Source organism: Eurosta solidaginis, chromosome X (genome assembly GCF_040869045.1).
Source record: "Eurosta solidaginis isolate ZX-2024a chromosome X, ASM4086904v1, whole genome shotgun sequence".
Lineage (NCBI taxonomy): Eukaryota > Metazoa > Arthropoda > Insecta > Diptera > Tephritidae > Eurosta > Eurosta solidaginis.
The window spans coordinates 99,562,630-99,579,694 of NC_090324.1; the positions used below are offsets into that span (position 1 = coordinate 99,562,630).

At 38.2% G+C, this 17,065-nt stretch overlaps 1 protein-coding gene across 10 annotated transcripts in view; it reads left to right on the forward strand.

Annotated features, from left to right (window-relative positions):
* Positions 1-17,065, forward strand: part of bt (projectin protein bent) — a 3,328,983-nt gene that overhangs the window by 1,912,882 nt on the left and 1,399,036 nt on the right. For 9 of the 10 annotated variants that reach the window (XM_067757812.1, XM_067757814.1, XM_067757820.1 and 6 more), the window contains one exon: positions 10,075-10,222. The exons of the other annotated variant lie outside the window; for it this stretch is intronic. In XM_067757812.1, the coding sequence (XP_067613913.1) occupies positions 10,075-10,222 (148 nt within the window). The remainder of the gene's footprint in view (positions 1-10,074; positions 10,223-17,065) is intronic. 10 annotated transcript variants of the gene reach the window in all.

A 17,065-nucleotide genomic window follows, 5' to 3' on the forward strand; every position in this document is an offset into this window, starting at 1 on the left:
GCCGTCAAGGTGGACCAGGGGTGACTCTATAATGTGTTTGTACGATATGGGTATAAAATTAAAGGTATTAATGAGGATTTTAAAAGGGAGTGAACCTTAGTTGTATATGTGAAGGCGTTTTCGAGATATTGACCAATATGTGGACCAGGGTTTCCCAGAACATCATCTGTCGAGTACCACTAATCTTAATATATAAAAAAAACGTGTCACAACATTTTTGACCGCGATGGACTCCTAAACTACTACACCGATTTTGAACTTGTTTTGCACCCCGTGTGTAGTTTGGTCTAGCTTGAGAGATAGGATAAGTTATATCTCAGTTTATAGTCGCAATATTATTTTATTGCAAATTTTTTATTTGTTTATACGTAATAATAAAATGTTACGTATACGCAGTGGCACTCATATTTTCAGGTGGTGCGGATATACTTCCGTGTAATTGCTTGGTGTTTAATTAAACAACCTGCTCATCAATAAAAAATATTATAGCGAATGATATCAAGTATAGCACATCACCAGGCCCGCCGAGAGGGTGGGGGGTTTCTGAGGGGGCCCGCGATTTAGAGGTACTATGACATTTTTTTAATTCAAGAGTCTTTAGTTGTGTAGAGGGTAATTTTCATACCCCTGAGTGACTAGGGTCTCGAGATATAGGCCAAAACGTGGGCCAGTGAATGCCTAGACAGTGTATATACAATATGGATATCAAATGAAAGCTGTTGATGAATGCTTTAATACAGAGTAATATATTATCCAGAGACGGACTGCGACTGGGATTAGGACTAGGACTGGGACTGAGACTCGGAGTGGGACTGGGACTGGGACTGGAATAAAATACATACCACCCTCTGGGACAGGCAATAAGGGTTGCAGAAGAATGAGAAGAGAAAAGAGAGAAGGAGATTGAGAAGGGGATAGAACGAGATGAAGATGGAGATAGACGAAGCGAAAAAGACTCAGGAAGGAGTGAATAAAAGGATTAGGAAAAATTGAAAAGGGGGAGGGTAGAGTTAGACGGAAAAAGCTTATTAAAATATATGCAGAAAGGCCAAACTTAGGGCAGGACAACGTCTGCCGGGTCTTCTAGTCTACAATATAAAAATAAGTCGGGTTTTCCTTCCTGACGCTATAACTCCAGAACGCACGACTCGATTTCCACGGTTTTGCATTCGTTGGAGATGTCTCGGGCAAATTCAGGATACCGAGATACACCTAGAATGTGTTTTTACATTATGGGTATCAAATTGAAGCTGATGCTGTATGCTTTAGTACAGAGTAAGTTTTACACCGCTGGGTGACTAGGGTCTCGAGATATAGGCCAAAACGTGGATCAGGGTAACACTAAGATGCAGGGCATTTTTTAAGGATTTTTCACTAGGTGGCCAAAAGAAAAATATCTCCTCGAACACCCGGTTTGACTGGCAGGTGTCTAGCAGGGTATTGCATCATATTGTGTTGCAGTCAGCTGTTTACATGCTTCGTTGTGTCAATTCTGTTTACTGACGTTTATTTATTGTTGACTCTCGTTTGTTAAATTTTCGTCATTCAATTACTTGCTACTGGCAAAGAAATTGAGAAACTGCAATGAGATGTCGACTCTTGATAAGTGGTTAAAAAAGTTGATTTGAAGACCTCGACGAATCAAGTTCCGAACAAAGGAAATAATGACCTGAAGAGAGTAAGTACATATTTCACTGATACATTTTTTCGACACCTGTAATTCACCGGTAAAGCTAATTGTCTGTTTTCGTATGTGTTTAGGACGATTCCAAAAAAGCTATTAAAACGAATAACGACGATGGAGACTGTTCTCCTCAATTTAAAGAGAATAAAATTATCGGTGAGTATTTACGAATCTTGCTCATTGAAAATGAACGTATTATATGAGCCGTTATTTTTGAAAGTGGCACAAGTCCAATTTTTAACGTATCGAGATATTGAAGGTTTTGCATTTGGACTAATTCAAAAATATTGTTAACGGTTAATAAATGTGAGTTTTGCTCTTTACGTTGTAGATATGTTAAATATGTATCACAAAAAATTGTAATTGTCTAGTTTAATGCCCTAATCCAAAACCAAAATAGGTCTCAAAAATTAGAAAAAAATTTAAAAAGCGTGTTTGAACCCGAAAACCCGAAAAACGTCCTTATGCAGTTCATAGCGAAAAGTGGCAAAAGGACTGTGCGACTCAGAATAATATGAAGAAAATTTGGGAAAAGTTTGGTCTGTGAATTCGACCCCCACTTGTAAAGGCAGCGCACTTATTGTTTAAAATTTAAGCTTGAATAACTTTTTTAATTTAGTAATTTGAAAAATGGCAAAGGGAAAATTGTCTTAGAATTTTGAAAACTACAAACTCCTATCATATTGATTGTTTGATTGTTGACTGTGGGACACCCTGTATGTACATGGAAAATCACAGTATCATTATCTTGCAATTTTTAAATCAAATAAAAAAAAAAATGAAAAAATATTAAATAAATATTATTGTATCATATTTTCAGTAAATATCTGATTATTTTCCCTTATATTGCCGATCTCTAGCTATGACTGTATATGGCAAACACATGAGACAAATCGTTATTACTGCGCTAGGGTCTGTTGATGTATTCTTTTTATTTAACATGGTAGATTATTGTTGTGAAACTGCAAGCTGCAAGACAGGTGAATTTTTCTGCCACAAAAAAATAAAACTCGCGTCATGCGCTACATCTGTACGTTCTCCCTTTTAAAAAAAACTTTTTCTGTATTTTCTCTGAATTTTTTGAACTAAGTTCGGGCTGGAGCAGCTAAGCTAGACACTGACTACTATTTTATTGCAAAACTTTATTGACTTCAAAATTTTTTATTCTGTATTTATGTTAATGTTGGCAGGAGAATAGTGGAATGGGAAAATTTACTTTAGGTTTATTATATATTTTTTCAGTTGATGGTGATGAAGAAGCACCAGGGACATCAAAAACGACATCCGGCACGTGGTACAAAGGCTACAAATTAGATCTGGCATGGATGTTGCAAAACTATGGTTTTCTTCAAAAAACAATCCAACTTGATGGAAAAAGAAATCGACCATTTATTTGCTGTTCAGTCTGCAGAGAATTCAAAACTGAAGCCGCCAAAGTATCTCTTGCAGAAGGAATTCGAGTTGACGGGGAACAAAAATTGAAGAGAATTTTCGATCACATTGAGTCCAGTGTCCACTCTGTTGCAGCAGAAGCTCAAAAGTCGACTGAATTATGGAAGCAATAGTCCGAAAAACATCCATGGGTAAATACTCTGAAAAAACATCGTGCGGGAGTAGTAAATGATCTAACTTCATTTTGCTTGGATGTCTAGAATGATTCTTTATTGGAAACACCCACAGCTCGATCGTGGCCCGCTCTTTCGCTTGCAACAATACGCGCAAAATCAATACAAACACAACCAAACGATGCAAATGACTGGGATATTCAACTTGCCGATTTTCATCCTACCACATCAAGTCTTCATTATAGAGATCCAGTGGTTTATGCTGAAATGCTTCACATCGTGGGAGAGTTGGAGATGAGAAAAATTGGAGAAACTCTCAAATCTGCTATTTGCGTGTCTTTACAAATTGATGGGAGTGTTGATTGTCAGAACAAAGACATGAAATATATCGTCGCAAGGTACGTGACCAAGGAAAATCCAACAGTCGTCGAAAATCTCTTCATCGGAGCGAGGCAACCAGAAAAGACAGGTGCTGAAGGATTACTTGAAGCTACAGTTACGTCGTGTGAGGCAACTAACGTTCCAACTGATGCTAATACAGGATCTGGAGCGGGCCTGCGGAAACTTCTCGAAGATCACTTGGGACACAAACTGATGACAGTTTGGTGTTTCTGTCATATATCTGACCTTGCGATGGAATCAGCGCTTGCAACGGTTCCTGAAATGAAACTTTGGCTGAGCAATACCACAGCTGTGGCCAAATATTTTCGCACATCACCTTCGAAACTGAAGGAAATGCAAAAAATTTTGCACAGAATATCGTTCATTCCCAGGTTACTTTGAAGTAAGATTTGCCGAACATGTCAATAATTTGATCACTGCAGTTTTATACAATTTACCGGGATGTTTTAAGTACTGGCGACATTTCTCAAAAACTCACTGACAGAAAAGAATGTAGCAGTTGGGATGCTTAATACTTGGAGCAAATCGGAATTTCAACAACTTCTCCAAACATGCTTAATGGCAGATGTTTTATTGATCATGAAAGATTTGCAAAAAATCTCCAGAAAGGGCGTTTGATTCTGCCCGATGTTTTAACTTTGAAACAAAACGCTCTCAAAAAAATGAAACTCATGCTCCAGGGTCCATATCCAGGTGGACAGGAAGAGAAGTTTCCTTTACACCAAACAAATTTACAAGACAACACTCACAATGAAGAAAACGACAGAAAAGACGCAAAGTATCGCATTCTCTCGTCACAACAGGCACCCGATCATGGACGGCACGCCGAGTCGAAATAATATCAGCGTTCATCAATTTTCTTGACATCCGGCTCAACATTGAAGAAAATGAGCTGATAAAAAGATTTTCTACATTTCTAAAGGCGAAAACCACAGCAGAAATGATTAAAGGGGGCGATTCTTGGTTGAAACCATTTTTGGCGAAGAAAAAGTTTCCGACTTTCCATCAAATGTTTGCGATTGTTGGCCAGCAATCCAAGAAATCAGAGATCTCCATACTTCAGACGAAAGTGCAAAAATGTCGCATAAGCTGCTTCGACTGATACCAGTGACATGTGGGATTTTGCAGAAACTGGTGTGCTCTTTACTGGTCACTTCACCTCACTCCATGATTGTTGAGAAAGTGATTTCTCATTATAATCAAATGAAATCAAACCACCGACTGTCAACTTCAGACGAGACAATGAACTCGAGAATGTTTGTGGCACTGAATGGAGTAGGTACAGCTTTATATGATCCAAGGCCAGCTGTAGGGGAGTTCCTTCGCAAGAAAGAGAGGCGTTACCGAGAACCTGATCTCACCTTGTACTCCGACAGGGATTTCGTTCGGAAGTTTTTTCGTAAAGATGGCGGTTTGTGATTTTATAATCATATCATTTAATAGACGAATTGTCATTTTTATTATACCACATCGAAGTATTGTGGCAGATACCTACCAAAATAAGTATTTTGTATGGAAAATTTTGAACTCCTAAATATTTTAATATAAATATGTGTATAAGACTGAAAAATTCACCTATATGTGATGAAATGTATTCATATTTGTATAACGTGCAATGTGAATTTAAGCATTTTTTTGTTATTGTTATATTAATTTATTAATTACATTGTTCGTGTTTCAATAAATAAGAAAAAATAAATTTGGTCCTTTTTTTTGAGTTTTGATCCATTTTTGGTCCAAAAAAAAAACATGCTGCGGCAACCGTGGTTGCGACTCACTCATACCAAAACATTTGCAATAAAACAAGTAATCCCAGGAATACTTATTTTTCATATCCAACTTATTATATACTTGCCCAAAAATTTTGTATTATATGCTGACAAAAATCCTCGAGCACGTGCAAAATTTTTAGAATTTATATATGTCACGGAATTCGTGAGTACCTATGTTCTTTTCCATATAAATCCTCATTGATATTATATTTGATGAACTATCATTCATTCCTTAATAAATTTCTTCGATTAGCACCAAAAAACTTCATTAGAATTAGCAAGTTATATATTTTTTGACATTTTGGGGAAATCATGTATGTTCAGAAAATTTCTGACATTATTTCAGTTAGGCGTTGTCAACGCATTTTCGAAATTTAGTTGTGGCCAGACTATCATTACTACGTGGCTACGGCGGACTACTACGTGGCCATTTGGCCACGTTCGCATTACTTAAAAAATGCCCTGCTAAGATGTCTTTTTACATTATGGATATCAAATGGAAGCTGTTGATGTGTGCTTTAGTACAGAGTAAGTTTTATGCCGCTAGGTGACTAGGGTCTCAAGATATAGGCCAAAACATGGACCCGGAAACCCCTAGAATGTGTGTTTATTATGGATATCAAACGAAAGTTGTTGCTGACAGCTTTAAAGTAATTTTCATTGTGATATTCGATTTAGTCGCATCAACCTGGCAAAACTGATAAATATACATGTGAAGCCGAAATAAAGACATGAATTAATAATACCCACATACCTATTTACATACGTCCTATTCGATTTGCCTGAACTTTGGTATATAAATTTGCCTATATTAGTATTTACGATGCTTTTTTCCGGGAAGTAGAACAGACACGGACTGTGACTGGGATTAGGACTAAGACTGGGACTGCGACTGAGACTGACACTCGGAGTGGGACTGGAACTGAGACTCGGAATGAGACTGGAACAAAACACATACCACCCTTTGGGACTGGCAATAAGATATGAAGAAGAATGAGAAAAATTTGAGAGAAGAGAAAAGAGAGAAGGAGACTGAGAAAGAGATAGAATGAGACGAAGATAGAGATAGATGAAGCGAAAAATACGGAGGGAGGAGTGAATACAAAGATTAGGAAAAAGTGTAGAGGGGCGAGGGCAGAGTTAGACGGAAAAAGCTTATTAAAATATATGCAGATAGACCAAATTTAGGGCAGAACAACTCTGCCGGGTCTGCTAGTTTATTTATATATGTAATACCACCAAAAGTATTCCTGCCAAGATTCCAAGAGATTTTGATTTCGCCCTGCATAACTTTTTCATTTTCTTCTACTTAATATGGTAGGTGTCACACCCATTTTAAAAAGTTTTCTCTAAAGTTTGCGTCAATAAACCAATCTAATTACCATGTTTCATCCCCTTTTTCGTATTTGGAATAAAATTATGGCATTTTTTTCATTTTTCGTAATTTTCGATATCGAAAAAGTGGGCGTGGTCATAGTCGGATTTCGGCCATTTTTTATACTAAGACAAAGTGAGTTCAGATAAGTACGTGAACTAATTTTAGTAGAGATATATCGATTTTTGCTCAAGTTATCGTGTTAACGGCCAAGAGGAAAGACAGACCGTCGACTGTGTATAAAAACTGGGCGTGGCTTCAACCTATCTCGCCCATTTTCACAGAAAACAGTTATCGTCATAAAAGCTATTCCCTTACCAAATTTCAGTAAGATTGATAAATTTTTGTTCGACTTATGGCATTAAAAGTATTCTAGACAAATTAAAAGAAAAAGGGCGGAGCCACGCCCATTTTGAAATTTTCTTTTATTTTTGTATTTTGTTGCACCATATCATTACTGGAGTTGAATGTTAACATAATTTACTTATATACTGTAAAGATATTCAATTTTTTGTTAAAATTTGCCCAGGACGTTCCAAATTTCATCAAGATACATCAAAATTTACTCAAGTTATCGTGTTTACGGACAGACGGACGGACATGGCTAAATGAATAATTTTGAATTTAAACAAAAAAAAAGCCAAAAATTTTTACTAAATACTAAAAAAATAATTTTTTGTTAACTATATGTAATTGTTTATAAATTTATATAAAATTAAAAGTAATAACGAACATTTCAAAGAAAAAATCATAAGAATTGGTTAATTTTTGACAAAGTTATTGTATGCTGTAATGCATTGCATCAATAAATGGGGGAAAAAATGTTTAATATTCAAAAATGCATATCTCGAAAAAAACATTTTTCGGCTAATAAGCATTCAGCCAAGTTGAAATATGACCTGTTCACTCCATAAAGCAAAAGTTTAAGCAAAAAAAGATAACGTTTTTTGAGAAATTAATTTTTGAAAAAAGTCATATATTTTTACTTAATACTAAATAAAAATTTTTTTTAACTATATGCTATTGTTTATAAAGTTATGTAAAAGTAAATATAATAACGAACATTTCAAAGAAAAAATCATGATAATCGGTTAATTGTTGACAAAGTTATTGACAGTTGAAATAAATAATAGTTAAAAAAAAAAAATAAAAATACACGCTTTTATAGCTAACCGAACTAAAAAATAGAAAATAATTTGCAATTAAAAAGGGTTTATATAACAGTAGTAGAAGGTCAAACAATCATTTATAGTTAATCACCTCAAAATAAAATTATAATAAATTTTAAGTTATTAACAGAATAATTAATTCAGATTAAAAAGCGTGGGGTGCATTTGACTACATTTCATGTTTTTCCTCTCAGATAGTTGCCAATAGAATGATTGTAACATTCAATATCAAGCACCCCGCGCTTTTTACTATGAATTAAATTATTCTGTTAATAACTTAAATTTTATTATAATTTTATTTTGAGGTGATTTACTATAAATGATTGTTTGACCTTCTACTACTGTTATATAAACCCTTTTTAATTGAAAATTATTTTCTATATTTTAGTTCGGTTAGCTATAAAAGCGTGTTTTTTAGTTTTTTTTTTAAATTATTTATTTTTAATTTTTTAGTTCAAGTAATTTTAAAATTTTTAGTCGAGAGTGATGAAACCTCGAAACGCCAGCGGTCCATGGATGAATCCAACCCCACGGCACCGAAAAGGGCCAAGACGCAGGGAGGCTGGACGCGGTCTTTCGCCGAAATTGCCAAGGGTCGGCAGATCATTGGCATTATAGATGAGAGCAGCGAAGATGGCAGGATCACGAAACAACAGTGGAAGTGGATCGAGGCCGCGCGCTACGGTGGCCGTTAAGATTAAGAAAGACAACCCTGGTCCACCGCCATCTTACACCGATGCAGGGTGGTTCCAGGACAATGTCAAGCTAATTGCCTGTGACGACGCCAGGTCGGTAAACCTCTATAAGGCCGCCGTCACGCTGATAGGGGTGATATATCCGTGCGCGCGCCTCAATTGACCTTATGGCCGTTGACCTTATGTCACCACACCATCACATTAATGCATTGTCATCGAGCCTTGATACGTGTGCAAAGTTTCAATCAAACTTATGGCCGTTGACCTTATGTCACCACACCATCACATTAATTCATTGTACTCGAGCCTTGATACGTGTGCAAAGTTTCAATCAAACTTATGGCCATTCAAAGTGATAATAAGGCCAATTGACCTAATGGCCGTTGACCTTATGCCACCACACCACCACATTAATGCATTTTCATTGGTCCTTGATACGTATGCAAAGTTTCAAATTAAGCAGACTTCTAGAAACCGGTGAAAATTAAGCTCAAAGATTCCGTTACATAGATAGAGGCCAAGCGAATAAAAGCGTGTTAAAAATAGGTAAATAAAATACCGACTGCATTTTATGGACGCTGTTTATGAATACTTTGATACGGGGTATTTTTCGTACGCCAAGGGTCTCGAGATATGGCCAAACCGTGGATCCAGGTACCCCTTGAATGTGTTTATAGAAAGCTGTTGATGAGTGCTTTAGTAGAGGGTAATTTTCATACCCCTGGGTGACTAGGGTCTGGAGATAGGATGTGCTTTTACATTATGGGAATCAAATTGAAGCCGTTGATGAGTGCTTGTACAAAGTAATTTTTATACCGCTGGGTGAATAAGGTCCCGAGGTATAGGCCAAAACGTGGACCCGCATACCCCTAGAATGTGTGTGTAATATGGATATCAAATGGAACTGTTGCTGAGAGCTTTAAAGTAATTTTCCTTGTGATATTCGATTTAGTCGCATCAACCTGGAAAATCTGATAAATATGAATGCGAAGCCGAAATAAAGACATGAATTAATAATACCCACATACCTATCTACATACGTCCTATTCTATATGCGTGAAATTTGGTATATAAATTTGCCTATATATAAAAATATTTTGCCCCGGGTGCAAGAAGAACTCACTACCCCACTGCTTCAAAATTAGCTAAGTTTGGAATTATGTGTTAATAGTTCCTGTAGATAAACTTATCTGTTTAATTCTAATATATATACATATAACACTATTACAAAACAAACACATATGTACGTTAAGTTTATTATACAAACTTTACTTTTTAAAATTTTTGTATTATTAATTTTTGTAATATTTAAAATTTTCACTCTCAACCCACACGGAATACCAAACAACTTACTTATATGTCATACCTATATTGGAATACATATTTGTCGCGTTTTTGCATGTAATAAATAGCGTCGCAGAACTTCAATTGATGTACGACGGCCTAGTGTTCAGGATCTCGAGGAGTTGATTAATAAACCATCTACACAATTACGCGAAATCGGAGACGGCGGCCCACCACAAATCGTTGACGTTCAAGAGTCATATTCAGCGGTTGAAGGTATGTGAAATTTAAAATGTGCCTCCTTTTTATACCGTTCATGAGAATGAAATGGTATATTAAGGAATGTCCAAATCTCGAATATTGTAAGTCCTTAAAGGAGAAGAAGTATACCGAAATCATCACGATGACGGTCTGAGTTGATATAGCCATATCCGTTTGTTCGTCTATCTGTTTGAATGCAAACTTGTCCCTAAATTTTTCAGATATATTTTCCGAGTATTCATTTGTCGGAACCGACCGGATAGGACTACTATAGCATATATATGCCATACAACCGACTTTTCGGATAAGAAGGTTTTCGTCATATTAACTAAAAGCTTGAAATTTAACAGAATACAAGATAAATTTTAACGTTTAACAAGTTTAGTTAATAACATCCAATATTAAGATAAGACGCCTCATATCATATCTTCCTCATTTTAACAGCTCAAATGTTGAAATTTAGCAGACATACATTGTTGTCTGTCTGTTGTTGTTGTAGTAGTGCTCGTCAAGATCGGTGTATATATAACACATATTCCATGCCACTGATTATCAGATTTTATGAGTTTTCGGGATTTCATCACACTATTGTTCAATTCCAGGTATGAGGTCTTCGGCATAGTTATAAAAAAGGCATTACAAAATTTTTCTTCCTCTGGTAGGTTTCATACTGTAGTATTAGAGTCCAGTGAGCTATTGAGGAGGCTGCAATGCGCCATACCACAGCTGGATGAGGCCCCAGCCTGAAAAATTGCAGCGATCGGCTTAAGGTGGCAAGTCAGCTTTTAGGAGGCGGGAGTGGAGGGGGAACTCTCCAGTCCCAGACAAGCTATCCGCTATAACAAAACAAATATATATCTAAAGTAATACGATAGTGAGAAGGAGGAGTTATCAGTTTCGAGGAATCATTCACCTTGAAAGCTGCAAAGAATAAAAAGAAAGAAAATAGAAGTAAAAGAAATCCATACAAATTACCAAGGATTTACAAAGCTTTTTAAAATGACATTTCTCTAAAAAATTTCAATTATAAAAGATTTATAACCAATTACATTTTTTGGTTTTTTGAAAAAAAAATATTTAACAAAAAATATTTAACAAAAAAAAGTTGGCGACATAAAGATCACTCACATAGCCCCAGTCATTTACGTACGTGTTAATTGTGGAGTTGCAATTATTTCCAAATTAATACCATATTTTATGCAGGCGAAAATTTGAAATAAAAAGATTCCTGACTTTTAATTCCAAATTTACATTTTACACATCTATTTTATTTTAAGTTACATCAGAAACAAAGTTTCACGAGTTAAACCACCATTTTAATCTGAATTTAGCATTTGCAAAAAAAATTGCATTATTGTTACATGCAACTATATTGTAACGAATTCCTCTTATTTGCAACCTTCTACTAACGTTCGAATCACTAAACTGTTGAATAAAAAACTCCACTATTCAATAATGCAAAATGGCCTTTATTAAAGTACTTCACATAATACAATTATTCCTCGCAACTGATTGCTTAAATCAAACTGAATGTCGTGCCTCTACTGTTGCTGCCTTTTATACTCTGTGATTTCTCGTTCGCATACTTCTAGGCGCTTCCATTTCTAGAATTTACTAGTTTCTATCAGCTATAACCTTACTACGTTTATAGCTTCTCATATGCGCGTGTATATGTGATACTTGCGCAATTATAATTGCCTACTTTTGGGAGCATCTCAGATAAGATATATGCATGTGTTTATGCGTTTCTCTCCGCTGCGTGTACGTAAATATGTGTAGACAAAATGATTGATTCGTTTAGGTAGATACAAGTGACTGCCTGCTTTATTGTTGTTGTGGCTTCATTTACTTAGCGTAAGACTGGTGATGTGAGTATCACTTGGTGTCACTAATATTCGCCACACTGCCCTCCACCTAAGTCTGGTCGCCCCGATCAGACAAATCTCTCGATATAAACGCTGCCAGCCTTTCCAAATGAACCACTTTCATTTTGGTTCGTGGTTTGCCAATGGTCTGTATGCGGTACGCTACATCGTTGATCCGTTTCATAACTTTGTATGGGCCTTCCCAATTACACTGCAATTTCGGGGACAAATTTTTTCCGTTGTGGGTTGTATAACAGAACCAAATCTCCTTCCTGAAAAACCTCCGAATTAATTGCTTTGTAGTATCTGGCTTTCATCTTGTAACTCATAATCCTTGCTCCTTGCCTTACAAAATCGTGTATCTCTCTCAGCTCTTCTTCCAAGACACCAGTGGAGTTCTTGACATTTCTCTCCGCATCGGCATCTGTCTCAAACTTCAAATCAGCTGGCAGTCGGAGGTCATTGCCAAAAATTACCTTTGCGGGAGTTTGGCCCATTGTCTCATGCACTGCCGATCGGTAAGCCATTAATAATAATGATATATGTGTATCCCACTCCTTATGGTACTTGTCTACTACTTTCCTTAAATGCTCCTCCAAGATTCTATTGAAACGGTCCACCATACCATCGGACTGAGGATGCAATGCAGTTGTCCGTGTTTTTCGAATGCCGAACTTCTTACACATTTCTTGGAACACAGCTGATTCAAAAATCCGGCCTTGGTCAGAATGTAACTCCATTGGTACACCATACCTTGCAACCCAATCGTTTGTAACCACTTGTGCTACTGTTTCCGCTTCTTGGTTTGGGATTGGGTATACCTCTGGCCATTTAATGAAATAATCCATAACCACCAGTACGTATTTGTTACCGCGGTTGCTAGTGGGAAATGGACCTGCGACATCCATGGCGATCCTTTCAAATGGTGCACCTGAAACACACTGCTTCATCTGGCCATGACTTCGTGTTTCGGACCCTTTCGCTCTGTTGCAAACCTCGCAGTTGGCAATCCACTCGGTGACCGACTGACGGAAACCAACCCAACAGAATCTCTGCTTAATGTTCTCGAGCGTCTTCGTGATTTCAAGATGATCTCCACTTGGACCATTATGCAGCTCGCTGAGCACGTCAGAAATCCTCTTTCTGGGAACCACTATCAGTTTCTTCTTGCATTTACCATCCTCACTCTCCCATACTCGATGCAAGCAACCGGATATCAATTCTAAACTGTTCCACTGTACGCAATATGACTTCGCAATGGGACTCTCTGCTGACATCTCCTCTCTGCTTGGTCTTTCGTTTCGTTCGAGCCCTTGCATAACATGTGACAGATCTGTATCTTCTAGCTGGCACTTTCTTAGTTGTATCTTGTCCCATTCATCCGTACACGTTATAGTCATTATCCGGACATCTATAAAGTCTTCCTTAGCCTCGGCCTTTGAACAGTGCTGTAATGGCTGTAATATGCAACTACCTTCTCCTGTCCATCGACCAGTTGTGATAAAACACCTCCTATAGCATATCCACTCGCATCTGTATCTAGAATAAATGTTGTTCCTGGAATCGGATATGCCAACATTGGGGCAGTGCACAAACGCTCCTTCAATGTTTGGAAAGCCACTTCTTCCTCCTTCTTCCATTAAAAAGCTTTATTTTTTCTTGTAATCTCATGGAGGCTATGGGCTACGCTGGAAAAGTTTGGTACAAATCGGCGGTAATATGTGCGCAGCCCAAGGAAACTTCTTAATTCATGCAAGTTCTGTGGCCTTGACCAATCCTTTACTGTCTCTATCTTTTCATTTACTGTACAGATACCTTCTGTCGTTAACTTGTGACCCAAGTAATTTACTTCCTTTTTAAACAGCGAACACTTTTTGGGACTTAGTTTCAGATCAGCGCCAGCTATTCTCTGGAAAACTTCCTGGAAGTTCTTAAGATGTTCATCAAAGTTCTTGCCCAATACGATGATGTCGTCCAAGTACACCAAGCATGTTTTCCAACGTAGTCCTTTCAGTACCTGGTCCATGAGTCTGTCAAAAGTAACTGGTGCATTACAAAGTCCAAAAGGCATCACTGTAAATTGCCAAAGATCATCACCAACACTGAAGACTGTTTTCTCTTTATCTTCCTCCTTAACCTCAACTTGCCAGTAGCCGCTTTTCAAGTCCAGTGTGGAAAACCACTTCGTACCAGATAGCGAGTCCAGAGTATCGTCAATTCTTGGCAATGGGTAGCTATCCTTTTCCGTGACGTCGTTCAAGTTGCGGTAGTCCACGAAAAACCTCATTTTCCCATCCTTCTTCTTCACAAGTACCACCGGTGAGCTCCATGGACGAGCTGATGGTTCGATGACGCCGCTGTCGCTCATTTCTTGTACGATTTGACTCACAACTTCCCGCTTCGCCAGCGGAACACTACGAGGATCTTGACGTATCGGCCTCGCGTCTCCAGGTTCAATTTGATGTTTCACAACATTGGTGCGGCCTGGTTTGGAACCATCCTGGTCAAATATGTTTGCGTACTTTAGGAGCAGTTGCTTTGCCTTACTCTGATAATCTTTATCTAGCCCCTCGGTCCATGCCGTGATGTCATTTGAAAGATCAGTCTTGCTAGTTGAAACGTGTTTATGGAGCTGTTCACAGTTAATAACTATTTCAGCATCTTGGCATCTTCCCAAAATAGCTCCTTTTGTCAGTTTGAGTGGTGACTTGAACTCATTGAGTACTCTTACCGGAATACGTCCTTCTTGTTTTGTCATAGCCATGGTTTTTCCTACAAGTATGTTCGGTGTTGATTTGTTTGCTGTCTCGACAACCCACAATTTGTTTGTCCCACAATCTCCATCAACCTTTGCCCAGATGACTGCTTCGGATTTTGGTGGTATTTGCTGACTCTCTTCCACCAGCACTCGTTTACTGCTGTAGCCTCTCTCTTAGCCGAAATTAAGTGGCACATCCATGTTCTTATATCCCATCGTCTTGCTTTGCATATCGATCTTGATGCCTTGATCGATTAAGAAGTCCACTCCAATTATGATTTCATCAACAATCTCTGCCACTATAAAATTCTGTAGTACCGTGACGTTCCCAATTGCTACTCCACATGATACTTCTCCAATTACCTGGATGTCCTCTCCCGTGGCTGTACGTAATCTTGCTCCAAGCAATAGTCTTATCTTCTTATTGACTAAATCTGATCGAATGATGGAATGGGATGCACCCGTATCTACAGTAAGTAAACGTTCATTTCCATCCACATGTCCTCCGACAGTAAGATTGCTTGACCTTCTTCCAATTTGCGAGATAGAGATTATGTGGCATTCAATTGAGGGAGCCCGCTGTCGCCCCTTGCGGCTGACTCGCTTTAGTTTAACGATTGAGTGGATTTGGAGATTTGCTCATCTCTTTCAGCTCTGCCTTTACGGCCACCCATATTGCTGGAACTCTTAGGATTGGTACTGCAATAACGTTCAACGTTCCCTGGCTTTCCACATTTAAAGCATTTGACGGCACCATCGTTTTTCTGCTGCGTCCCTTTTAATGCTTCCAAAGTTGTGTCTACCCAGTCTGGCCTTTCCACTTCCACGCGATGAGCTTTGTATGCAGGCTTACTCAAAAGTGACGCTGTTTCCTGAGTCAGTGCATGGGATACCGTTTCTGCAAATGTTGGCTTTGTGTTTGCGTATGTAGCTCGCTTCGTTTCAACGTCCCGTATGCCATTTATAAAGCTCTGAATCTTTACCCTTTCAGTGTATTCCACGGGTGCGTCCGCATTTACCAAATGAGCCAACCTTTCAACATCCGAAGCAGACTCCTGCATTGTCTCATTTGCTTTTTGGTAACGGTTTTGCAACTCAATTTGGTAGATTTGTTTCCTGTGTTCGCTTCCGTAACGTCATTCTACAGCGGCCATCAATGCTTCATAGTTGTTCCGCTCTCCTTCGGGAATTGTCTGTAGGATTTCGGCTGTTGGCCCCTTCAATGCTACGAATAGAGCTGCAACTTTATCTTCAGCATTCCAGTTGTTCACTGCTGCGGTCTTCTCAAACTGTAGCTTAAAGACCTGGAAAGAAACAGAGCCATCAAAAGATGGAGATTTATCCTTCGGAAATAGCTGGGCGATTTAGTTGTAACCGCTCCATACGACCTTTTACATCATCTACTTCTGCCTGAAATTGAGCCATTGTTTCATCCTGCGCTTCCAGTTTTGATGATACCTGTTCCAAAAATCCTGCCGACATTTCAGATATACGTTCCTCTTGCGCTTCCAATTGAGATAACATATATGTCTTTTGGTCTTCCAGTTGAGATGACACTTGCGACATCATTTCTGAAATACGTGCCTCTTGTGATTCCAGTTGGGATGCTATATATGTCTTCTGTTCTTCAATTTAGTTTCCATCTTGGATGCCATATATGTCTTCTGTTCTTCCAGTTGAGTTTCCATCTTGGATGCAATCTATGTCGACATTTCTGAAATGCGTGTCTCCTGTGCTTCCAACTTGGATGTTAAACGTGTCTCCTGCGGTTCCAGCTGAGATGCCACTGTCGATGTTTTAGCAGTTATTGCAGCCAATATCATGTTCAAATCTGTGCTGGTAACTGTCTGCGATGTTTCGTTTTTCTCTTCAATTTTTGGCGCAATCAAGATGAAATACATACTCTTCCACGCTAATTACTTCTGCTTCCATTGCCTCTCGTAGTCTTCCCTGAAGTTCGAGTTTATTGCCGGTTGTATTCAATCCACGGCTCTCCAACTCCTTCTTCAATTGCTGGATCTTCAATTCACTCCACTTTGCCATGTCCTTGCTGCGCTCGAAATCTTCGGAACTTATTCAAAAATTCCTCTTTTGACACCAATTGTAACGAATTTACTGAAACTCCCCTTATTTGCAACCTTCTACTAACGTTCGAATCACTAAACTGTTGAATAAATAACTCCACTATTCAATAATGCAAAATGGCCCTTATTAAAGTACTTCACAACTAACACG